Raw genomic sequence first — 24,808 nt, forward strand, 5'->3', positions numbered from 1 at the left:
CATAGCCTTTCTCTATTAGTCTCGACCTTCTTTCCGGTGGCCTACTTTTACTTCAACACCAAGCAATCTCACTTACTATTAACCTTTGATTGAATCGTAAAACCCCTCAAAACATCTCCCAGCCGAGCCAATAGCTATCTGAAAAATCTGGATTTTTACAATAAAACCTGCAATATGGGCTGACTTGTTGACGGTAAAGGAAGACTGAGAGTCTGAGACCATTACCTCGCTACAGAGGCAATGTATTTCCTCGAGCTACATTGGCAACGTCTTGTCTGTAGCTGTAGGTGAAGCCACCGACAAAAATCTGGAACAAAACCATATGTCAGGGATAGCAAACATAATGCACAAATGGATTACTGAACTGACAATCAATACTCATACACAGATTTGATACATTGTATCGAGAGTCGCCGACCTGGACTGATGTTAGCTCGGGTGTTTCTCGGACAAGGACCCGCTTTGGTCTTGTCTTCAGGACGACGGAACTGGAGTTTGGACTCGGCGCTCCCTTACTTGGAACTGGCAACCTAGCGCCTGTAATGATGGCTCGTGGTCGGTCTCTGCTATTGTGTGGCCTGAACTCGGAGCAGCTTTAGAGTCTTAACTCGATTTTTTAAGCCAATGTCTGCTAAAATCTTCCAACCACAGACCTGAAAAGATGAACACAGCTAACAGCAAAACAATATGCCCAAAGGAAGAAGCTCTCTTTATTATCTGTAAAATTATAGTTACAAATTACAATGAGACAAACCAATAGTCTTGAGTATTCTTTTTTTTTTCACATTTCCTGCATCACATGTTACTTATGCACGGTAAACAAAAACAAAATCAGGGAGCTATTTTGCTGGACTTCAGATATTTAAACCTATGGTCAAAGTGTTTAAGGCTTCTTCAGATATTTCTTGGCTTCTGCAGAGAAGCTTCTTGCGATTTCTTTATTGGAGAATGTTAAAGGAAGCTCTTCATCAGCATCATCAGTCTCTCCTCTGTCTATCCAGCTATGAGGTCTACTCGAGTCTTTTGGACTATCATCTCCTTCTCTGGATTCCATGGGCGAGTTTGGTTCGTCTGGTAACTCGCGATATAAGTGTTTAATTATGAACAGAGCAGTATCATTATCTCTCCAATAGTTTCTGCACAATATATATTACAGTCGTTTGAGTTCTTACTTCCAGACGTAGATGTAATGTGTTATCAATGATAAGTTTCACTTACGTATGAGCTCCTATGGCTTGTAGATACGGATGCTTAAAAGTTTTTTCCTGTATCACCCAAAGAGTCAAGTCAATTAAACTAGCATGCTTAGGCCAAATCCAACAGAATATTAAAAGGCTATTAATTAGGTGATGATGCATCATGATTTCTTCTACCTGTAGCATGTGATCTATTCGACCATCTCGAGTTCCAGTCAACCTTTCCATCATTAAGGAACCATAGGACCTTCCATCCTTTTCGTCATCGGTTTCTTCAGTCTCTGTTCAAGGAACATTAGAAAGTAGATGGATGGATTCATCAACTGTGGAGATGCCATTTGGAGCCATCATATGGGAGTGAAAAAAAGAGCAAATCGAACTTTACCTTCTAGTTCATCCGAGCTTTTGGATTGGCAAATAGTGAGAACTCTTGTCTGCATGACAATTAAAGATGAGGCTTGTGTATGTTGAATCGCAAAAGATTAAAAAAAACTAAGTACAAGTCTGGGAACACACACCCTTACTGAAGCAAAATGATTCATTAATCTCTGTGAACGCTCTGCAAAATCCTCTTTGAAATCCTATAGAACATTGCAGCTAACAAAATTAGAAGAAGCAGGAAACAGGAACACTAAACCATGAGATTTTAATTACCTGGAATCCAATATGCAACCGCTTTCCACCTCTGTGGTAAGGAACAAGAACAGGTCGTTTGGGAAGGTACTCTTTGCAGACAAGTGGCTCCACTCTGCACGCATGAAACACAATAACGTAATATAGGGAGAGACCAAAAACTAGCTAGAATACTTTTTTATTCCTATGAAGACTAACCTATACGCAACAGGATCATAGGGGTGAAAAATGTTGAACATTCGACGACAAGCTGGCATCTCTTCAATAACATTTCCCTCTTCCCAGTAATCTTTTCCCTTACCTAAGACATGTTAAACAGCTTTTACATAAAAAAAAAGAGGAGACTTTATAATTCTACTCAACAAGTATTACCTATCCCAAGACGTATATTTCTAAGGGCAAGGAAGACTCCAAGAGGAGACCCAACTGCAAAGAAAGTGTCAACCTGATACAGTTAAAAGTTAGGCTGACACATTTTGCATTGTGGTTCGAATGAGATACAAAAAATATTAATTATCGCAGACCTTGAACTCGAGCTTTCGGTATTTGATATAAGGAGTAAAGCTAGAAGGTGCAGTGGCATCTTTAGTTGGCGCCTTCTCGTTGATGTGCTGTTCAGGTATCAAAGATGTCTTGGTTTTTTCTGTTGATAACACCATTTCATCTCGTACCAAACAGGACTTGAAATATGGGTAAGATAAAAGAAAATCGAGGTTCAGAAATAATACCATCGGTTATTCTGGCATTTTCTGATTGCAGTTGCGCTACTTTTGACCTCAATGATTTAACCTGCGAATAAAATCATTCCACCGATACGCAAACAAACTGATCAACAACTTCAACAGAAAAACACAAACCTAAGGAAGTATGAGAAGCTGTGAACACGAATGAAAGCTTGCAAGAATATAAACTAGGTAATCTGAACTAAGAAGTTGGATGTGTCGATGTTTACCTCTTCCCGTAATAACTTGATCATCTCGTCGTTATTGGAATTTTCACATTTTTTCTCCCATGATTGTTCTGGAGAACAGGATGAAGAATCAGGCGTTCTACAGTCAGCTCCATCTGGTCCATCCTGTGAGGAAATAGCACTACTAGAATCATCATGATGGTCATCTTCCTGGCTCTCTCTTTTTCCCAAACCCACGATGTCCACTACAGAATCAGAGACCAACGAAGGACCTTCTTGAAAGACATCTTGATGCTCCAACAACGTTGTTTTTTTATCCATCATGTCATTATCTTCACCTGTGATTTCCTCGGTGTTATTCAACTGGTTAGATTTATCTGGCTCAATTTTTGATGATCGATGCGAACTACAAGGTTCATCAGCGCTAGCTTGAATTGGAGGAGATTCTTCATCTGGAAAGAATTTCTTGTATACTGCATCCATTGGAAATGGGGATGACAAATTGTGCTGATGACATAAGATGTCATAGGAGAGAACACTCCCCAGAGAATGTCCATATATGGAAATCTGTATAATAATGTCCATGAACAGAACATGAGTTTTTTTAATTTAATGGAAGCTTACACTTGTCACAGATTGATGAAATGCAATAGACTTATAACCAGATAGGCACCTTTCCATCATAGTCCGGGTTTCTCTTTATAAATTTCAGATACAGTTTATTGAGCTGGTTTGAGACCTGAAAGATGTAAACAAGCACAGATTATAATGATGCAGAAGATGATAGTAACAATGTCTAATAAGCTATTAGGTTGTTCAAAAATTCTAAAACTAAATCACAAACTAAAACAAAAAGAGTATCAAAGTTGGGAAATTGCAATACCGAATCAATAATAGCCTGACAATAAATGGGGCTCATGTAGTATAGCACATCATGAACAGTTGCACTTAGCATCTCTCGCAAACGCCGTACACCGTCTAAAGTACATTTATCAACAGCAGCTTCACCACTTAGCTTTAAGCCCTTCCTCCACTACACATAAAATATAGAAAGAAAGAATATATGAAGTAAAATCATACTATACAAAGATAAACCCGAAAGAAGGATATATATAGAGCTACCTGGCATGGGATGAAAAGGACTCTTTGAGTGCCGAGCTGATGAGAGGTTAGATGACGTTCCCCTAAACCTGCTGTGATTTGACGGAAGTTTCCAACGTCGTCAACAAGATTAGACTTTTCACCTTTTTGGCCAATACCATGAACCATGAATACAAGATGTCGAACAGGGACCTGGACATAATAGCACACAGTATGAGAATTTTGAGATATTCTGAAAATACTTAAGACAACAGAGATCAGATGCTCTATATGCAATTCACTGGAAACGAGTATACTAAGACATACTTGTGAACAATAGTCATCCATTTCTTCCTCCTTTTGTTGGCGTAGTTCTTCCTGAACAGAAGCAAAATAAATATGATTTCAATTACAGGAGCTCTTAATCAGCAACACAAAAAAATAAAGCTTACTCAGTGAACTTTCACAATTTCTAATGAGACCTTAGAAAAGAAATGTGAGAATAAGTTGCAAAATATTTGTAAGAACCTGTGTAGGTTTAGGAGAGTAGGAGCCGGCATAACCGCGTCTCAACTTAATTCCATTCCCAGTATAGCCAACAATGCCAGAGAACCCAGAGGGATCAACATTAAGCCAAGCTTCCCATGTATTATCCTCCCCGGTGAAGAGAGCATGAAGTCCCTACATTAACAACTTGGGATCATATCATCTATGCAATCCTTCAACTGAAAATAAGATTACAATTTTTATACCCATGAACTCAAGTACATACCAGACTGGAACCCTGCAAATCAACACGAGCTGCAAATAGCCCAGAGGGTTGAAACCTTCTTCTACGCCAAACCTGCGTGCCAAAACAAAAACCCAAAAATGTATTTATATTAACAACATTCAGGAATTCTCAACAAAAAGGAAAAAGCAGCCACTGTTTCTAGGCCATAAAATAAAAACGTATTGCACAGAAAGATAGCTAACCTTGTTACGATAAGAAACCTCCAACTGTTCAGCAACAGTTTCTGGAATTGGAAGCCAGTCGAGGCCACCTTTAAGAGCAAACCAGTGGCCTCTAAGCACGCGCCGGTTATCACCATTCCAGTACACGGGAAAGCAATGCCGCCTCACCAAGTCCACCTGAAGCATTCCAATTCCTTGGTGAGAAACATTGATTTGATACAAGGACACTAACGGGTCAACAATGTTAAATTTATAAGAAAATTCTATCTTTAAACCTCTACGGTTTTACCTCGTATAGGCCACCCTTAACAGGTACACCAACCCTCTCCTCTTCAACTGCATATAGAGAAGCTTCTGAAAGAGTTTCAGTTGGCTGCTTATTTGATTTATTTTTAGGATTAAGTTGTGGTATAGGTCCTTGGCTGCACTCTGCATACTCTTTCCACCAGAGAGACAACAACTCATCTTCTCTCTAAAGCACAAATTTTAAACAAAAATGGTTACATATCACAGTTTCATTCCAAAACTTGAAGCAAAGAACAACATGTAGAGAAGAAGAAGAAGAACCTGGAGGAAAGAAGCCTCAATGGCAAGAGAATCCCTCATCCCAAAACGGAAGTACTCACTCTTTCCTACTACATCAGTGCCAGGTACTGACGCAGCTAACTCTGCAGAATAAATAAATAAATAAATAAGATAAAAACTTTTATGCACACATAAACAATGGAAGGCAAAGAAAAGACTGACCGTGTTCAGCCAAAGGAACCTTACAGAAGTACCAGCGAACATCACTCCCATCTGAAGGACTTGTGGTCTGAGCGAGATACTTCTGCCTGCCACGGCATTGCTCGATTACGTCTTCTAACCTGGCGATGTTGGAAGGAGTGTTCTTCAGCAAATCCGGAGAGGTTGTATTAACCGCAGGGGTGCGCTCTGTATCTTCCATCTCATCAGAAGAAAAAAACCCTAAAATCACTAGTCAGGATCAACAAGAAAGTCTCTGACTGATTTCGAGATATTCTGTAATAAGATCGTACCGAATGAATAGCGATCGATTATCTTTGACGAATCACGTGAAGAACTGGCAAGAGAAGGAAGATTTAGAACGGAGAAGAAGAACTAATTCAAAACGAAAAAGGTCGTTTGAAAAGAAAGAAAAAAAAAGGAGTGACAGCTGGGAAAATCGAATTGAAGGTTTGTTTTTGCAAAGAAGACCCCAAACTTTGCTTAAGCGGGTTGCGCCCACTGTCGTCATCTCTCAACAATTGCCACGTGGATGCCATGTCAGCATTCCGCTGCCAAACCCATTTAGCTCTACGGGTTTCGATTTAAGGCCAAGCTCGTTCTTAAACAAATGTGGCTTATCAAGTACCAAACGGGTATGGAGACATATATACAGAAAACACATAGTGGCTCATTCTTTAATATACTGAGTTCATGTGATAATTAATGAATTATTAAGGGACAAAGTATGTAGGTCAGAAATCTCAGTTTATATTAAAAAGTTAATCAAGGTTTACAAGTGCGAGACGAGTTCGATATTCGAATATAGCTCGCTACCTAAGTAAATGTTTTGAAACCCCAAAAATCTCCATATATATATATTTTTCGAACATTTATATTGTTGAACTGTTTTGATATTCTATATTATGGATTTCAATTTCTTAGCAAACCAACCTTCTCAGCTCTTTAAGGATTTTACGAAAATATCACGGTTTGCAATTTAACCTTGTAAGAACCGTTCTTCGAACAAGGCTAATTAAAACGATCCGAAAAAGAAATCAAGTACTGAGAACAAATGTACAAAATGCTCAAAGAGCTTTATTTAAACAGAAATGGAGATAGCTTATTAAAGCTTTATTGAACAAGAAAGTAAAGAGAAGAAGGAAGCTGAGATTGTCTGCAAGAGTTAAATGTTTATAAAACTGATATTCATAAAGATGAGAGTTTGGCTGCTAGAAACGCAGCCTTGGTTACATTGCAAAGTGACCTTACACAGATATTTATATCAACTCAATATGCTAGAAAACCTAGATACAATGAGCTTAGGTAATGGGCTTCCGGTCTTTATTTGGGCCTTGCTAATACTCCCCCGCAAACTTAGCGTGGATGGAGCAGCTACGCTGAGTTTGAAGGCACAGATGGAGATGGCTTTAGATGAGCATAAGTAGATGAAGTAGGATGCTTGAGATGTTGGCAAATGGTTCTACTCACCATTGTAGACAAACATTAGTGTGAGATCTATTCAGACCTATACTTGGAGAGTATCACATGGCTTCACTCAGAGGTTTCTCTTGAACTTGGAGAGCTTAGTTGATCTCACTCAGAGGTATAATTGTGGCCTATTTGTCTCACTATGAATCTAGGTTTACTTAAACCATTTCATTCTTCTAATCTGTCTCATGAAGAACTCTCTTTCCACACCTACCAAATACAACTATACTCACTCTCTGCTTCATTATCACTAGTCACTATCATCTTTTATCTCTCTGTGACATTGTACCAAACACTTGGTGCGCATCAAAAACAGAGACTTTCTTCCATAAACCCTTTTTTTTTTTTTTTTTTTTTTTTTACAGAAAATCAAACCTAGCGTAAGCATTCTATTCCAGATTCCAAGCCTATAATCTAAACCAGCCAGCATAAATCACCAAACGACCACACATGCATCACTTCTCCTTAATCTACCAAACGACCATTCACTTGTTCTGTCTCAGGAAGAAGGACAGATACATACCATTGATAAACATATTTGTGTGATGACTTCCTCCTTCAGTTCACGTGTGATTTCGTCGTTGATTACGGTTTCATCACGGTTCGTACAGAGGAACGCTTTCGTAGCCGCTGAGTTTTGTCCATGGAGTCCGACATAAGCGGGTTGGGTTTGAAGACATGACTGTTTCTTTCTCACGTTGTATCTCTGGCCCATCTGGCCCAATACCCTTTCTTCTTCATACAGACATCTCGTAGGAAGCAAACGAAAGTCTTGGAAGACTTAATGGCTCCATAGAGGTCTTGTAGATAGTCTGAAGCTCAAGTAGAAGATATAACACCAAGATCTACTCCCTGATGCTCTGATACCATGAGAACAAATGTACAAAATGCTCAAAGAGCTTTATTTAAACAGAAATGGAGATAGCTTATTAAAGCTTTATTGAACAAGAAAGTAAAGAGAAGAAGGAAGCTGAGATTGTCTGCAAGAGTTAAATGTTTATAAAACTGATATTCATAAAGATGAGAGTTTGGCTGCTAGAAACGCAGCCTTGGTTACATTGCAAAGTGACCTTACACAGATATTTATATCAACTCAATATGCTAGAAAACCTAGATACAATGAGCTTAGGTAATGGGCTTGCGGTCTTTATTTGGGCCTTGCTAATAAGTACGTCATGGCGAAGATTTTCACTACATCTTTTTTTAAGAATACAATTTTGAAATCAGACTCCACATGTAACTGTTAATCTTGGTTAAATAGCTTATCTGATAGGTTAAGATCAATGAAGATCAAAATGATAGCAATCAAAATCAAACTCCCAAAGCTAAAGTTAATTCGTTAGACATCATTTTATTTTTATATATTATCAAGTAAAAGAAACAAAAGCAATAAACTCAGAACACACATAAGCCCTTGTTTCTTACCCATTAGTCAACCCAATGTCCTCCACTAAACCTCTCAATAAACTTAGCAAAATCTTAATGAAAATTAAAGCTAATATATACTCCTTCTATAATTATCCGTTTTAAAATTTCCACATATATTAAAAATACATTAAATTTTGACTATATTTGTAAGTAACTATTTTCATATTTTTAGCTAATAGAATTTTATTTATTTATTTATTTTTTAAATCTACAACTTACAATTATTTTGTATAAAAAAATCTATTGCAATTGTAAAAATGGCTTTTTGCAACAATTGTTTTCTAAGATATAATTTTTTGAAATAGAAAGACTATCAATAACTGTTTTAATCACCAGGTAACCTTAACTCCTGCCGTTTCAGTATTCTTTTTCTTTTGTTTTCGTGTGTTTTTATAAACTCTTGCAAACTTTCACCCACTCCATGAAAGCTAGTGCATGGTTCATTTGTATTTGAATAATTAATGCAGTTTAACGAATGCTATTGACCAATAATCCATTTAGGTATATCTGTATACTACCTACTGTATACTCAAAATCAAAATATTTAAATGTCATTAATAAAATTTATTAATTTCTTATAAAAATAAAGATATTTTTGAGAAAACTCCAATTTTCATTTATGGTATAATTTACGAATAATAGTATTGATTCTTAATTTTTCTCGTATTTTAGAAACCAAAAATAAATGGCCACACCAGTTATAGTCCAAAAAGCATTCAAGTGAAGCCAGACCGACGAAATTGACTGGTTATTTATTACTTATTTTTAGTTAAAAAGACTTATCATGTGAAATAGACTGAATTTTCTAAAAGTTATATCATATGATTACCTCACGTTGAAAAGGATCTTCGGCAAATAGACCAAAGAAAATGAAGACAAATTTATTTTTTATTGTCCAATTATATCTGTCATTAAAATTATAATAAACTTTCATAAATGGGCAAATCTCCAAAATAGCACTTTTCTAAGTTTATATCACAAAAATAGCACGTAAAAACTAAAATGACCAAAATAGCATTTTATCTTTTAAAAATTTTAAATTTTTTTATTTTTCAAAATTTGAAATCTTATTCCCAAAACCTCACTTCTCAACTCTAAACCCTAAAACCTAAACTCTAAATCCTAAACCCTAAATTATAAACCATAAACACCACTCCTTGAATGCTATTTTTGTGACTTTTAGCCTTGAATGCTAGTTTGGGAACAAAAACTTGATTTAATGCTATTTTGGTCTTTTTCTCTTCATAAATACACTCGAGCTAAATAAACAAAACAAGACAACCGAGGATAACAAAGAAATAAATAAAGGCATTTTAATCGAGAAAAATTTGAATTGAATCTAAATTTTTTTATCTAATAAATTATAATTCCTTTTATTTTTTTTTTGTCAATCCTTTTGTTTTAAAAAAATTATAAGTAGAAATGTTTGAGAATATTGAGTGTAGTTAGAGAAATATTTGAACTGAACTTAAAATATTGATTTAGTAATTAATATTCCTTTTATTTCTTTTTATATATATAAGTAGAAGTAGAAATGCTAAACCGACTCTGTTTTTTTTTTTTGGTAAATAATCAGCCGACTGTGTTTAGAAAAAAATTAGTAAATGAGTAGGAAAATAAAGACCACTCATAAAGAAAAGAAAGTGTTGAACCGAAAGAGTTGAGTAGCTTCATCTTTCATCTCCACTATAATTTATATTCCATTGTCGTTACCTTTTGGTGTTTTGCCGACTGTTACCTGTAAAAGGAGTTAAGGATCCATGTCCAAAACTGCCGACTCTCTCTCTCTCTCTCTCTAATTCAGAAACTCCAACTACCCCTCTTTTGATTTGGCTTTCTCTCTCGATCTAGTGAAAAAACCGACTTGAGCAAGGAGTAAAAAAAAAACAAAGAGCGCGACTTTTCAGCCATGGAAGCCATAAGAAAGCAAGCGGCAAAGCTCAGAGAGCAAGTTGCTAGGCAACAGCAAGTGGGTTTCTTTCCCTTTTTACTTTTTTTTTGTGTTCTTAATTTATTCAGGAGACAAATCTGGAAAAAATGATTATGTGGGTTTCAATAAAGGTGGAATCTTGGAAGTGCTCATGTTTAATTTTTATAGTCTTAGGGGGCAGCAGATAGGATTGACTGACGTATTGAATTGGTAGACTTTTGCTTGTTTTAGAATCAAGATTACGTTATCTGATTACGTTATCTTTTCAGACAAGATTTGTGTAGGGTTTTTCTGTCTTGTATAAAGGTTCCGGTTATTGTTCAGGCGGTGTTGAAGCATTTAGGGCATGTTAACGCGGATGCTGTGGTTGTTGATGAAGAAGAGCTTCATTGTCATCAGAAACTTCAAGAACTATACAGCTCCACCAAGGCTGCAAAGGTAAAATGATAATCTTTAGTATTTTTCAAGGGAGATTTTTTATTTTTTTAAAGAAATCTAATTAGTTTGTTATGTTCACAGCGGTTGCAAAGGAACATTGTTCGTGGGCTAGAAGGGTTCATTGCGACAGGCACGAAAGTTGTAGAGATCGGTGAGTTCTTGTTTCTTACTCTGGTCTCATTTATATACTTCTTGGGATCAGATTTAGGAATGTTGTATCCGTAATAGGGTTGAAGTTTGCTGAAGATTTTAAGAAATATGGAGATGAGAATCCCGATGCTAACACTCCTCTCTCAAGAGTTTCACATCACTTTGGGACCTCTTACAAGTCGGTGGAGGATGGCAGGGAAACTCTACTTGGAGTTCTTAGTGAGCAGGTACATCTTTTGGACCATTTTCTTTTCAATTTAAAAGTTTATAATCACTTTTTAATAAAGCTTCAGGGTTTGATTTGGTTAGGTTTGTGAGCCAATTCGTACAATGATATATAGTGCGCCTTTGGAGGATGCAAGGCATTTAGTGAATCATTACGACAGGTTGAGACAAGAAGTCGAAGCACAGGTAAAATAGTCTCTTTTTTTTTTTTTTTTTTGAGTCGATTTATAATTTGAAAAACCATTTATTGTCTTGAATAGGCGACTGATGTACTGAGGAGAAGATCAAAGTTGAAGGAATCTGATGTTTCTGAAGAGGCTTACATGAAGCTTAAGAACTCTGAGTCCAGATTGGCTGACCTCAAATCAAGCATGAAAACACTTGGAAAAGAAGCTACTAAGGCTATGTTAGAAGTGGACAATCAGCAGCAGAGCGTAACTTATCAGCGCCTCCGTACCCTGGTAAAATCTCCACTTGATGATTGTTTGTTTTACTGGTTGGTTGGTCCCTGGATTGGATATGAAAATGAAATTTACCAACTGCAGGTTGAAGCTGAGATATCATATCATCGCAATGCTCTTGATATCCTTGATAAGCTACATTCTGAGGTCAGTAACTCTCTCTATGATATACTACTTTCAGATAATGAATAGAACATACTGATTTTGGATGTCTTCCATGTTCTCAGATGATTGCTGAGGAAGAAGCTATAGAATCATCACCAAAGTCTCTACCTCTACCTTTACATTTGGAGGATACTGTTTCACATCCCCAAGCCAGTCACAGTGGAGAGAGCAAATCAAACCACCAAGGAGAAACCAAGCATACTACTCCCCATGAAGAAGTAACCAAACCCAATCCAAAGGAAGACATGGAGTCTAGTCCCGAAGTAGAAATCAAATCCAAACCTCAGAAAGAAATCAAGTCTTCTAGTCCACAGGAAGATACCAAAACCTCCAATGGATCTGATGATCATCACAGTCATCAGCAACTTCTCAGTCAAAATGATTCCTACTTTCTTGCAAAGGTAATACTCTTTTCGAAACAGTTCTTCCGAACTCGGTCAACAACAAGAGTTATGTTTTCTTGTTTTTTTTTGGGACAGGTTGTGCACCCGTTTGATGCTCAAGCGCCAGGAGAACTGAGTCTAGCGGTTGATGATTATGTCATCGTGCGACAGGTACACCCTTTCCTAAACAATGCAAAACAGAGAAAGGTCGGTCTAATGATTCTGGTTGTGTTTCAGGTGGCTGGGACAGGGTGGTCGGAAGGAGAATACAAGGGGAAAGCCGGATGGTTTCCGTCGGCGTACGTGGAGAAACAAGAGAAAGCTCCTGCGAGCAAGATTGTGGAAGCAAACCTTAACCAGCAATGATCTCACCCTCGATAATGTATGATATGTTTGATGTTTCCACGAGTACATACGTATGATCATTATGTGTGTTGTTTCTTCCTTGTTTATGTATCATCACAAGTCTTACTACTCTTCTTGGAGTCGTTTTCTCCTATCTTAACTTTTGTTTGATGGGTTCTCTGTTTCTTCTGTAATATTTACTCTCAAAATGATAATGATATCTTCTTCCTTCTTAATTTGGTTTTTGTCTTAGTATCTCTTCTTGTTTTTCTTACCGCGCCTTAGATCATCTAAGTTAGATGTAACCAGTTCCAGATATGGTTTGAATTATCTCTGGGTTTAATAACCGAACCAAATTTTGGGTTTTTGATTCAGAATCAGATTCGGTTTTGTGCTCGAAAAGCTTTTTTTTTTCGGTTCAGTTCAATAGCCGGTTAAGTTAGTTTTCAAAATAAATTTGTTTTGCCAAACTCTCGAACATAAATAACCAAGTAACCGAATTGAACTGAAATTTTGTATTCAGTAACACCCCCAATAAGTTTATAACAAGTTCAAACCAAAATCTAATCAAAATCAAAAATATAAGTCCTCGAATCCAACCGAACCGAATCATTTTCGTTTTAGGTGATGATTGTTTATATAGTTTTTGGATTTTAGTTTTTAGTTTTTAGATTTTGGTTTTTAGTTTTTAGATTTTGGTTTTTAATCTTTGGTTTTTGATTTTGCTGTAGATATTAGATTTTCTAAAAACTTGAATGGTAACATTAGATTTTGGTTTTTGTTTTTCAAAGTAAAATAAATTATTAAAAATATTTATTTTGAAAACCGTGAAAATACAAATGTTATTATTATCACTAAAAATAAACAAACTTATATTAATATTTTATTTCAAAAATATATTATTAAACAAAAACTAATAGCTAAATTTTAAAATACATTTAATTTTATATCTTGAGAAAAATATACAATTAACTAAACTTTAAAACAAACTATTAAATTTAAGTTGTATTTAAAAAATATGGTCAAACTAATAGAATTTATGCAACTTAAATATTGCAACATAAATAGTAATAACTGAATTTTCAAATTACATGTCTAAAGTGTTGATTAATAAGTTGGACTATTATTCATTTATTTTTTTGATATTAGTTAGTTTCAGTTATGTCACTATCTATTAAATAAAACTGTAATAAAGCAAAAAAATAAAAAAGTCATCGTACAACATTTTTACAAAACTGAAAAATGATAGATTTTGGGTTTTGTGTACAAATGGATAGTTTTTTCAAAAACTAGTTTCCCTAAACTTTAGGTAATCCATTTTCTCAAAATTTTGATTGGTTAAAAAAGTAGTTTTTGAAAAACAAAAACCAAAAACTAGAGGCCTAGTTTGAATAATCTAGAGGTGACGATGGGTCCTGTACAAACTCCATCACTCATAGCATACAACAAGATGCTCAAATCTTTAGCCGACACTAAAACCTTCACCAAAGTCTTGGCTCTGTTCTCTGAACTGCGACGAAACGCCTTGTATCCGGACAATTTCACTTTACCGATTGTGCTCAAATCAATCGGACGCTTGAGGAACGTTTTAGAAGGTGAGAAACTCCATGGCTACGCTGTGAAATCTGGGCTTAAGCTCGATCCCTACGTGTGCAACTCACTTATGGGAATGTATGCTGCGTTGGGGAAGATGGAGATCACTCACAAGGTGTTCGACGAAATGCCTGAACGAGATGTTGTTTCTTGGAACGGCTTGATTTCTAGCTACGTTGGGCACGGGAGGTTTGATGATGCCGTTGCTGTTTTTAAGCGGATGAGTAAAGAGAGTAACTTGAAGCCTGATGAGAGTACCATCGTGAGCACTCTCTCGGCTTGTTCTTCTTTGAAGAATTTGGAAGTTGGTGAAGGGATTCACAGATATGTTGTTGGCACTGAGTTTGAAACGAGTGTTAAGATTGGGAATGCGTTGGTGGATTTGTTCTGTAAATGCGGGTGTCTAGATAAGGCCAGAGCTGTTTTCGATTCGATGAAAGGGAAAAATGTCAAGTGTTGGACTAGTATGGTCTCTGGGTATGTTAGTAACGGTAGGATCGATGAGGGTAGAGAGTTGTTTGAGAGAAGTCCTGCGAAAGATGTTGTTCTGTGGACAGCTATGATGAATGGGTATGTTCAGTTTAACCGGTTTGACGAAGCACTAGAGCTGTTCAGGTGCATGCAAAGCCAAGGTGTTAGACCTGATAACTTCGTGCTTGTCTCTCTCTTGAAAGGCTGTGCGCAGACGGGAGCTCTAGAGCAAGGGAAGTGGATCCATGGGTACATATGTGAGAACGGAGTTAGAGTGGACAAAGTCGTTGGTACTGCTCTTGTGGACATGTATGCAAAATGTGGGTGCATAGAGACAGCTCTAGAGGTTTTCTATGAAACTAAAGAGAGAGACACTGCTTCTTGGACATCGCTTATCTACGGTCTTGCCATGAACGGGATGTCATGGAGAGCGATGGACTTGTACTACGAGATGGAAAACGTTGGCGTTAGATTAGATGATATAACCTTTGTCGCGGTTCTAACAGCTTGTAATCACGGTGGATTTGTAGCAGAAGGACGTAGAGTTTTCTATTCGATGATCCAGCCTAAAACAGAGCACTACAGCTGTATGGTTGACCTACTATGCAGAGCTGGTAGTTTAGATGAAGCAGAGGAATTGATAGATAGGATGAGAAATGAAAGCAATGAAACTTTGGTTCCTGTATACTGCTCTTTGCTAAGCGCTGCTCGGAACTATGGGAATTTGGAGGTAGCAGAACGGGTAGCTGAGAAGCTGAAGGAAGTGGAAGTTAGTGATTCAAGTGCTCATACTCTGCTCGCAAGTGTATACGCATCTGCAAATAGATGGCAAGATGTGACGAATGTGAGAAGGAGAATGAAAGATTTGGGAATCAGAAAGTTTCCTGGATGCAGCTCTGTGGAGGTTGATGGGGTGCCTCATGAATTCATTGTTGGAGATAAATCATCATCATCATCTCACCCAAAAATGGATGAGATTAACACAATGCTTGCATCAAACTACAAATTGGATGTTGAGTTTGGAACATGAAGTAATTGAAAGTTGACACTTTCTTGTGTTAGATAACTTATTAGGCAACCTATAGCAAAAGCTGATCTTACATTTTCTAACTGCTGGCCTTAAACCATGAACATGTTACATCCCTGTTTTATGGTATTATTTTTTTTTGAATTAATGTTAAATTCATTCAAAAAAACCTGTATACATCAAGTGCATCATTTGTTTCTATAAATAAAACTCAAGATCAACTACCCTCCCCTTCTTACATATTAGCTTCCTATTTACATTCTAGTAAGAAACCAAAATTGCATCAGTTGCTCCATACCCTTCACCCCATCCCTTCTCATCAAAGAGATCTTGTTTCTAATTCCTTTCTCAACCTGTGTTTTGATAGTTGGAAGAGGCAACAGCTTCTCTCCATGCCTTAGCTTGTTACGCTCTCTCCACACAGCATATAGCACCACCTGGAATGCATATCTTATACAAAATCTACTCATCTTCTCCCTTTTCTCATCCGATATAATCACCAGTATCTCAGACCAATCTTTAGTATAAGCAGATCCCAGAATACCTTTAGCAACATATTCTCATAACTGAGAAGAGTAATCACACTCGAAGAATAAATGGCTTCTCGTTTCAGTAGCTTTTTTACACAAAACACAACTTGTGTCTATCCCCTGACTCCATATAGCCACTCTGTCCATAGTAGACAATCTATTCTTTATCGCTAGCCATGCCATGAAAGCAAATTTTAGAGTAGCTTGAGGAAACCAAATACCACATGACCATGCACAATGCGGTTTTCTTTCCCTTAATATGATCCATGTTTCTCGTGATGAAAACCTCTGTTTGTACCCTGATTTGCCTTTCCAAACGCTTATATCCTCCTTCTCAGAATCCAATTTACTAACAATAATATTTAACTCCCTTTCGATATCATTCAACAAGTCAGTACGATGCCTCCTCCTCCTTCTGACACTTAACACAGCTTCCTCCAGGGTTGCATTCCTCCTGACCCCCAAGTCAATGATTCCTCTAGGACCCAAAATATCAAAGATAGCACCTCTCACCGACCATGTATCATACCAGAAAGAGACATGTCTGCCATTACCCAACTCTTTTTTATAAAACAACTTCGCTTCAGTTCTCATTTTTAACATTTTATGCCACATCCAAGATCCATTCACCATTTTCGAGCTTAGTTCCCAAAAGCTTTTACCCTTCAGTAAATTTGCTTCAATCCACTTACCCCACAGTGATTCACCCGTAAGCATTCTCCAAATTAGCTTAAGACCATACACCTTATTTACTTCCTTTAAATCTCTGATACCCAATCCACCCTCACACTTCAGACTGCAAATATCTCTCCACGCCACTTTGGCACTCGTTGTTTTGAGACTTGGACCAGACCAGAGAAATGCAGCACAGATTTGCTCCACCTCTTTAATACAAGCGCCAGGAAGCCGAAATACAGCAGACCAAAAATTAGCAATGCTCATAAGAACAGAATTGATCAATTGTAACCTGCCTGCATAGGATAGAAACCGACAGGTCCAAGAACTGATTTTGCCTCTGATTTTCTCCAGTAGAGGTAGATAGTCTTGCTTCCGCATAACTTGCGTCATAAGAGGGAGACCCAAGTATCTCACTGGTAGCTCACCAACAGCAAAAGGGAAATTGGTCAGTACACTTCTTTTCTCAGCCTCTTTTACTCCCGCCATGTATATTGTTGATTTCTCCAAGCTAATACTCAAACCTGACCAACTTTCAAAGTCTTTAAACACTGACAGAGCTCCCTCAATAGATTGCTTCGAACCTTCCACAAACACCATAAGATCATCCGCGAAACACAAATGTGTAAGAGCCAGACTTTTGCAACCTGGATGAAGCGCGAATTTCTTATCTGCCACTGCTCTATCAATCTTCAGAGATAGGACATTCATACACATCACGAAAAGGTAAGGGGATAATGAACAGCCCTGACGAAGACCTCTGGAGCTTTGAAAGTAGCCTGCAAGATCCCCATTAACCTGTACCGAGAACGAAGGGCTCGTAATACACAACTTTATCCAATGTATAAACTTCTCCGGAAACCCCCAAGTCCTCAAGATTTCCAATACAAACTCCCACTGCACTGAATCGAATGCTTTCGATATGTCTATCTTCATAACACACCTAGGAGAGATGTTTTCTCTATGATATCCTTTCACCAACTCAGAGGCAAGCAGTACATTCTCCATAAGAAGTCGTCCTTGCACAAATGCAGACTGCGATTCAGTAATAATTCTTGGAAGAATCTTTTTAAGTCTGTTGGCCAGAATCTTTGAGACAACCTTATATATAACATTGCAGCATGCTATCGGGCGATAATCCTTCATTTCCATCGAGTCTAACTTCTTAGGGATTAAAGCAAGTATAGTTGAGTTTATACCTTTTGGTAGAAACCCAAATCTAAAGACTGATTGTACTGCGATGGTAAAGTCACGAGATAGAACCGGCCACGTAGTTTTAAGGAACTCACAAGGATACCCGTCTGGTCCAGGAGATTTATTGTTTGGCATTGCAAAAAGAACTTTTCGGATTTCTTCTTCAGAAACTTCTGCTTCCAACTGATCACATTCTTCAGAAGAACATCGAAATTGCAACAGATCCTCCAGTTCCCCCTCAGATGCCCCTTATAGTTAACCGGCTTGTGATTTAAAAATTCCTCAAAGAACCGTTCTGCTTCAAGCTTTATCTCAGAATGAGTAGATACCACACTTCCATTCCCCCTTCTAATTTCTCTTATCATATTCTGAGCATGACGGGATTTGATCGCCCTATGGAAAGTCTTATTGTTTTTATCTCCAACATCAAGCCAATGTAGCTTAGCTTTTTGTTTTAAAAAATCCTCCTCCAGACTGGCAATATGCAGCCACTTTCCATAATCATCTGCTTCCTCTTGGACTGCAATATCGCTTGGATGTGCTAACGTTTCCTTCTGCTTATCACATAACAAATCAAAAGCCTCCTTCGCCCGTTTCGACAGATTACCCAATTTATCTCTCTCCATCTCGCGTATCAACGGTTTCAGAAATTTTAGCTTCTTGGAAAATCTGAACATTGCTGATGTAGAGTGATATAATCTCTCCGTTGAATCCCAATACCTCTGAACTATTGGTAAGAAATCAGGTATACTTCCAATTACATTGATGTACTTGAACGGCCTCTTGATCTTTTCTCCTGGAGGAAACAACTGACGCATGTGGTCAGAGCATCCACCAGGTTCGAATATAGAATATGCATTGCTAAATCTCTGCAGAGCCTCCTCATTTAGCAATACCCTATCCTCCTCATTGCTTTATGGTATTAATGCTCATGTGAAGTTAATAAAACGATATCAGTTTAACTAAGCTTCACTAACTCAATCAAGATTGAATCTGACAACTCGAACTCCATTTTTTTATGTTTGGCTTATCCTTTTGCTCACAGATTAGACTGTTTGACAGTACTAACTATCTAAAAAGCTTTCAATGTGGGATTCTCTGGGTCAATGTCGGCTGGAGCAGTACTGTTATACCTGTCGCAAAACGCATGTCTAATGTTACAGTGATTGTTCCAAGTCCGGTGGCTACCTTATGGATAGGATAACCCACCTCCTTTAATGTTTTTTAATCATTCCTCTGAAACTCTTAAAATGCTTCTCGTCTCTCAAATTACCATATATAATATTCGTGGACACTAACCTGTGAACTATCATTGTTTTCCAAAGGCTATATCTGACTCTGGCAAAGAAAATCCACCCACTGGATAGAATTCTGCTTGCAACCAGCAAAGATCATTACCCCTTTTTTATACGGGAAGTGATTCCTGGCGCATCTCCTAAAGAAACAAAGAAAACCAGAGCGAAAGTGGACACAGACCTCGTCTCAGGTGTTCCAGATCTTTGTCTAAGTGTGAGTTTTTGGAACCTTTTACCAGAGACAACGCTATTGGAATACCAGCTTCTGATCAAATACGGTAAGGAAAGGACCTTTCTTTTTGGAGAAAGTACAGGACATTTGTTTCGTTTTGGGTACGAGATTTTAGGACAAAGTTTTCACTACTCCCAGATTAAGCAAACCCAGTTGAGATGTGTCAAAAAAAGTAGAAAACAGAATCATTTGTATGATTATCACTTGGAAAACAAAGGTGCAACGGTATATCGATTAAGCATCCCTTCAACGTCAATTCCTAGTACATAATGCATAGAATCACTCGGCCAAATTCTATTTTTAATATAATCTAAAACCGGGTTAATTTCTGACATAAAAGAATGGTGTTTACCGAAGAACTGAAATTTTACAAACCGGATTCATTCTTCTTCGCTGCTCTCTAACAAAACAACATTCTTCTGTGTCTTAGCTCTTTTACTTGATCTGCTTTTACATGTATCTTCCTTTGTTCCATCTTCAACAAGTTGTTCAGAGACCGTATCATGTCTCATCACTTCTAGAATCTTGTCACCGTACTTGTCTGTTTTCAGTTTTCCTATTATGCTCTCCAACTGCAAAAATTCAACCAATAAAGCAGCTTTAACAGAGAGGATTTGATTATATATACAAAGACCAAAGAAAATCGGGGTTATGTAAAAAAAAAGATAGCTCACCTCTTGTAATGAATCTGGTTTTTGGGAACTTATCAACCCAATCTGCTGAGTTGAGAGGACAGTGTGAGGGAGCATGCTTCCATGAGCTGCAGATATCTCTTTCCTTAGCTCGTCAAGCTTGGATTCTAATCCAGAAAATGAACTACTTCTTTTCGATTTCTTGTTTATTTGTCTGCTTGAGGTTTCCGTTTTGATCGTCTTTCTTCCTGTTCCAGATCACATGTAGGACAAGTTTTCTTTCAAGAGTTTTATCTATGAGTGCCGAGCGACCAAGTAATGACCAAAACATTAATATATTCTTCTAAAATTGACTGTTTTTTTATGACTTCTATTCAGATCCTGAAGCCTATAGATGAAGGCAATTCATTACAACTCCTTACCTTGCAACAATTGGTTTGCCAACGGTCCCGTTGTTACATAAGCGTTTGTCGAGTATGGTGTGTGCTGGAATTCTTCTTTCTGCACAAAAACAGAACAAAACTCAGATACAGCTGTCTTGAGCTGGCTTATCATGTGTCAGATACAATCTGACAGAAAACATGGACAACGATCTTACCAATACCGAGTCAACAATCAGTTTTATCACGAGATGTTCTATCTCTTCTCTCTTTAGCTCAGCACCTAGCCGATCAACAACAACCAAAAAAAATCATAGAGCGAGAGATTAAGGCATTAAAGATCGTTTGCAATTCAAAGTAATGAAATGAAACTAACTTAGATCCTTGTGCTTAGTTCTCAGTTTGTCACCCAGCTGCAACATTGTCACTCTTTGATCCTTAGCTTGCATTTCTTGCACCATAGAAACCACGAGCTTAGCTAGGTCTGCAAAATGTCGTGACCCCAAAAACTCATCATGATATCATTCACATATTGGCAGATACTTGCTTATAAAATTACTAGAGAAAAACTTTTGGCAGCAAAAAAACAAAGGTTTCAAGCTTATTTCAAACAAGAATGATGTCCAAAGAAACTACATGCGAATGTAAGTGGGACATACATACCCGATACATCAACTTCCTTGACCTCACTTGACAAGGCACAGTTGTCGCACATTCCTAACATAATGCAGAATAACGATCATCACATATCAATGGACGTTGTACCAATTCTATCAATAGTGGACAGCTATAAACAAGAATACCGTTGCAATCTTGTGACGGCTCTCCAAAATGACGGAAAAAAGCACTTCGACGACATTTTGTTTTCGACTGCAACAAGGGAATTCAGAAACGATAGTTCATAAGATATCATACATTTTAGAACATTTCAAAATCACGACCCTTAAAGCCACCAAAAGAAAACAATTCAAGTCACTCCAGAGCGGCCTCGTTATCAAGTTTTCTCCAGATATTACATGAATAACGATAATGCAATCTTCAAGAAGTAAGAAGTGAAACTGGGTACCTGACAGTATCGTACTATATCGTAGAGATTCTGCAGACCAGAATACTCGTAGAAGACCATGGAACTCTGTTGTACAAGAAACAAAAGCATCAATGCAATTTTAGAAATGTATTTATCACAAATAAGCAGGTTAGAGTAAATTGATGCTTACCTGCCTGGGAACATCACCCGAACGGAAAAAGAGGACGCACTCAGATGGGAGCCCATCACGACCAGCACGACCACTCTCCTGCAGTATAAAGTAATGGTGATAAGAAGCAACCTCATAACCACATCTAGTTTTAGTGGACAAGTGACTAGAACCTGATAGTAAGTCTCCATTGATTTGCTTAAACTGTGGTGGATAACAAACCTGACTACAAAAATGCCCCCATGTATCAGTTGGAGAAGGAAATAAAAATCGGTGATTCAAAAAATGTGAAGGACGGTGATCAGAGCTTAGCACTACTAACCATCAGGTTTGTTGATTCCCATGCCGAAGGCAACCTGCCAAGCAATAATAAGAGTTGATAGGTGTACATCACAAAAATAATCGAATGATAAGAGGAGGAATATACATACTGTTCCAACAATGACCTGCAACTTGTTCTTACTCCATCTGTGAACATAAAAGAACAACCATAATTAGGCAACGCTGCAAATTGCACATCACTAACTGAATCATTAAGCCCAGAGTCATGCTTCATCAGAGCTGGACGACCTTACCGCATATGAACTTTTTCTCGCATATTTACATCCATTTCTGCGTGGTAATAATCAGCAGATATCCCTCTTTCTCGTAGTTCTCCTGCAATCTATCACCATTTATTATAAGTGAAATATAAAAGCTTTCCTCCCCAATCCAAGGTTCATAATATTAACAATGATGGTGAGGTCAGAACATATGATGATGGGTCAATTGTAGTTGCAAACCTGTTCACACTCCTTCCGAGAGAAACAATACACTATTCCAGATTCATTGTTAGAATATGATTCTCGTATGAACTCTGCGATCTCATCAACCACAGCTTTACCAACCAGCGACTTTTCTCGCACCTGCAAGACAATTTATTGCTCAAGTTAAAGCCTACAAACTATCAACAGCATGAGAATCGTCTACTAAAAAAATTACTAAAAGAGTACCGAGTAAAAGAGATTTGGCCTGTTAACACTGCTAACAAATTTGACGCATTTAGGAATATGCAGCATCTCTATCAGATCATTTTGGACCTTCTGTGTAGCAGTTGCCTGCATCAGAGACATAGTAAAAAATGAAATATTCAACCTTCCAAAACATAATATATATATATATATGAAAGGTGGGAGAGATCAACTTAGAATAAAATTGTTACATTCTGATAAGCATAGTAAGGTGGAACAAGCTCCCAGTGTTGACTGATTTAAACTCTCTCTCAGGAATGTAAAGAGGGCTGAGAAAGAATGCAGCAAATGAAAAGAAGAAAAAGAACGTACGGTTAAAGCCACCATGGGAACTTTGGGAAACTGAGTTTTAAGAATGCTCAAGTTCTTGTAATCAGGCCGAAAATCGTGACCCCACTGACTACAACAATGAGCCTCCTGCAAATAAAGTAGGAAATTAAACATTCAAATATTGGTTACAAAGTAAGAAATTAAAAGCAGGAAGGACTTACATCAATTGAAATAAGAGAGAGGCGACCAGCATTGTGACACTTTTCAAGCTTCGACATGAATCTTTTACTCTTTGATACCTTTTCAGGTGTCACATAAAGTATCTTGAGGTCATCTTCACCCTTTTCAAGTGCCTTGTACACAAACTTCTCATTTTCCTTGCCAGAAGTAGAAGTCAGCATGTAAGCTGAAATCCCTAGAGCCGCCAAACCCATAACCTGAACCAATCATTAACAATAAGTAAACCAAACACTTGTAATCACTCCATATATAAAGAAGTAGTTTGAAGTTAATAGTTGTGTACCTGATCCTGAATGAGTGAGAGTAAAGGGCTGACAACAAGAGTTGTACCACCACGAAGTATAGCAGGAAGCTGATAGCAAAGACTCTTGCCACCACCTGCTGCCATGATCACCAGAACATCTCTACCAGCCATTATAACGTTAACTATCTGTCGTGTCATCCAAGGAAACAGGATTGAAACGTCATCATTGTGTTGCTTTCTTGAAAGACATAAAGCAAATGCAGAAGCAAATGCAAAAGCAACTTACTTCTCTCTGGTTAGCTCTGTATTTGGATATGCCGAAAATGTTAAACCTGATGTCATCAGCGCGTGAGTCCCACTCGAATGGCTCGGACCAATTCTCCACAGCACTCGAGCCATCAGGACAAGAAGGTGCGACAGGTGTTACTGAAGCTGAAACTGCTTTTAACAATGTCTTAAGCTCAGACTTTCTCTCGTACAACCTGTCTTGATGCTCTATCAAAGCACTTATCTGACCTATAACAATAATTCGAATTCAAAATCAGAAGCAACCTGAGATGTAAATTGGAAGAAGGGACAAGTGTAAACCTTGAACATCGTTGATCTCGAGCTCTAAGCTTTGAAGCTCGTCCTGAATCGCTTCACTTTCCATTGGTTCACCGGCTTAATCAACGGTGTGTGTGTTTTTTACCCTTCCGTCGTCGGCGTCGCGGCTCATTAGAATGAGGTGAAGCAGAATATATTGGGCCTTATAAGAGCTGACGTTTTATAATGGGCTTTTAGTGGCCCAGTATGTTCTTGGATCATTCGTTTTTTCGGATATTTTTTTTTTTTAACATCTGATTAATTATGCTATTATAACAATGAAAAATATTACATAGCGATTTTACAGCCAACAATTCTACCATCATATGAGAATGTAAGTCTGACTGCATCGCTCCAAGCCGCTCTATGAAATCCATGTTCTATGATACGCCCTTGCACTATGATGAAGACCTCTTACAACCTTTTTTTCTCTATGATCTGTATAATTTGCGTTTTCTGGGATTTGAACCCCAGACCTCCTGCTGTAAAAGCATTAATGAATATTTAGTCAAACTAATGAACTAAAGAGGCTTCCACAATTTTTTCGGGTCATTTTGTGTGTGTGTGTGTTTTTTTTTTTTTTTTTTTTGGGGGGGGGGGGGGAGGGGGGGGGGCTTGGGGCATGTGAATTAACTCTGGTTAATTTAGGTGAATCAAAGGTATTTTTTGGTACATAGTCCAAATCGAAGGACGTTAGATCTATTAAAATTGAAGTACATGTT

At 37.7% G+C, this 24,808-nt stretch overlaps 4 protein-coding genes across 5 annotated transcripts; 2 read left to right on the top strand and 2 right to left on the bottom strand.

The window, feature by feature from the left end:
- Positions 1-688: 688 nt before the first annotated feature.
- LOC103833807 (phospholipase SGR2) lies at positions 689-6,023 on the bottom strand. Its single transcript, XM_009109868.3, has 22 exons — positions 5,811-6,023; positions 5,521-5,739; positions 5,341-5,441; positions 5,063-5,245; positions 4,795-4,950; positions 4,592-4,663; positions 4,348-4,500; positions 4,147-4,197; positions 3,862-4,032; positions 3,623-3,772; positions 3,413-3,478; positions 2,782-3,306; positions 2,558-2,618; positions 2,354-2,472; positions 2,202-2,274; positions 2,028-2,130; positions 1,851-1,944; positions 1,715-1,777; positions 1,582-1,630; positions 1,374-1,477; positions 1,219-1,265; positions 689-1,136 (listed from the first exon to the last, which is right to left on the bottom strand). The coding sequence occupies exons 2-22, from the start codon at positions 5,717-5,719 to the stop codon at positions 884-886; spliced, it is 2,793 nt and encodes a 930-aa protein (XP_009108116.1). The 5' UTR covers positions 5,720-5,739; positions 5,811-6,023; the 3' UTR covers positions 689-883.
- A 4,000-nt stretch (positions 6,024-10,023) lies between these two features.
- Positions 10,024-12,748, top strand: LOC103833808 (SH3 domain-containing protein 1). Its single transcript, XM_009109869.3, has 10 exons — positions 10,024-10,384; positions 10,670-10,783; positions 10,865-10,934; positions 11,012-11,160; positions 11,243-11,344; positions 11,419-11,619; positions 11,704-11,766; positions 11,847-12,185; positions 12,264-12,338; positions 12,405-12,748. The coding sequence occupies exons 1-10, from the start codon at positions 10,325-10,327 to the stop codon at positions 12,531-12,533; spliced, it is 1,302 nt and encodes a 433-aa protein (XP_009108117.1). The 5' UTR covers positions 10,024-10,324; the 3' UTR covers positions 12,534-12,748.
- A 248-nt stretch (positions 12,749-12,996) lies between these two features.
- On the top strand, positions 12,997-19,882 carry LOC103833809 (pentatricopeptide repeat-containing protein At1g31430). Its single transcript, XM_009109870.3, has 2 exons — positions 12,997-15,722; positions 18,915-19,882. The coding sequence occupies exon 1, from the start codon at positions 13,921-13,923 to the stop codon at positions 15,604-15,606; it is 1,686 nt and encodes a 561-aa protein (XP_009108118.1). The 5' UTR covers positions 12,997-13,920; the 3' UTR covers positions 15,607-15,722; positions 18,915-19,882.
- Positions 19,701-24,485, bottom strand: LOC103833810 (mediator of RNA polymerase II transcription subunit 34). 2 transcript variants are annotated; one of them, XM_033276715.1, is made up of 21 exons: positions 24,090-24,153; positions 23,788-24,017; positions 23,541-23,687; positions 23,239-23,454; positions 23,060-23,164; positions 22,730-22,834; positions 22,520-22,642; positions 22,313-22,401; positions 22,169-22,205; positions 22,060-22,093; positions 21,911-21,963; positions 21,759-21,836; positions 21,608-21,673; positions 21,345-21,411; positions 21,205-21,258; positions 20,918-21,025; positions 20,760-20,824; positions 20,584-20,662; positions 20,204-20,409; positions 19,866-20,101; positions 19,703-19,804 (listed from the first exon to the last, which is right to left on the bottom strand). In XM_033276715.1, the coding sequence occupies exons 1-20, from the start codon at positions 24,151-24,153 to the stop codon at positions 19,910-19,912; spliced, it is 2,118 nt and encodes a 705-aa protein (XP_033132606.1). In that variant the 3' UTR covers positions 19,703-19,804; positions 19,866-19,909. The 2 variants fall into 2 exon arrangements, with proteins under 2 accessions (XP_009108119.2, XP_033132606.1); XM_009109871.2 differs by having other exon boundaries at positions 19,701-20,101; positions 24,090-24,485.
- Positions 24,486-24,808: the final 323 nt, after the last annotated feature.

Source organism: Brassica rapa, chromosome A08 (genome assembly GCF_000309985.2).
Source record: "Brassica rapa cultivar Chiifu-401-42 chromosome A08, CAAS_Brap_v3.01, whole genome shotgun sequence".
NCBI classification, from domain to species: domain Eukaryota; kingdom Viridiplantae; phylum Streptophyta; class Magnoliopsida; order Brassicales; family Brassicaceae; genus Brassica; species Brassica rapa.

Excerpts from the sequence above, each read along its gene's own strand:
- LOC103833807 (XM_009109868.3), bottom strand. The coding sequence starts at position 5,719 with ATGGAAGATACAGAGCGCACCCCTGCGGTTAATACAACCTCTCCGGAT. Across the intron at positions 4,033-4,146 it reads TGGATGACTATTGTTCACAA|GTCCCTGTTCGACATCTTGT; the intron begins GTATGTCTTAGT and ends TATTATGTCCAG. Across the intron at positions 1,631-1,714 it reads ATCATTTTGCTTCAGTAAGG|ACAAGAGTTCTCACTATTTG; the intron begins GTGTGTGTTCCC and ends ATTGTCATGCAG.
- LOC103833808 (XM_009109869.3), top strand. The coding sequence starts at position 10,325 with ATGGAAGCCATAAGAAAGCAAGCGGCAAAGCTCAGAGAGCAAGTTGCT. Across the intron at positions 10,935-11,011 it reads CACGAAAGTTGTAGAGATCG|GGTTGAAGTTTGCTGAAGAT; the intron begins GTGAGTTCTTGT and ends TATCCGTAATAG. Across the intron at positions 11,161-11,242 it reads TTGGAGTTCTTAGTGAGCAG|GTTTGTGAGCCAATTCGTAC; the intron begins GTACATCTTTTG and ends TGATTTGGTTAG.
- LOC103833809 (XM_009109870.3), top strand. The coding sequence starts at position 13,921 with ATGGGTCCTGTACAAACTCCATCACTCATAGCATACAACAAGATGCTC.
- LOC103833810 (XM_009109871.2), bottom strand. The coding sequence starts at position 24,153 with ATGGAAAGTGAAGCGATTCAGGACGAGCTTCAAAGCTTAGAGCTCGAG. Across the intron at positions 22,643-22,729 it reads GGCCAAATCTCTTTTACTCG|GTGCGAGAAAAGTCGCTGGT; the intron begins GTACTCTTTTAG and ends ATTGTCTTGCAG. Across the intron at positions 21,412-21,607 it reads ATATAGTACGATACTGTCAG|TCGAAAACAAAATGTCGTCG; the intron begins GTACCCAGTTTC and ends CCCTTGTTGCAG.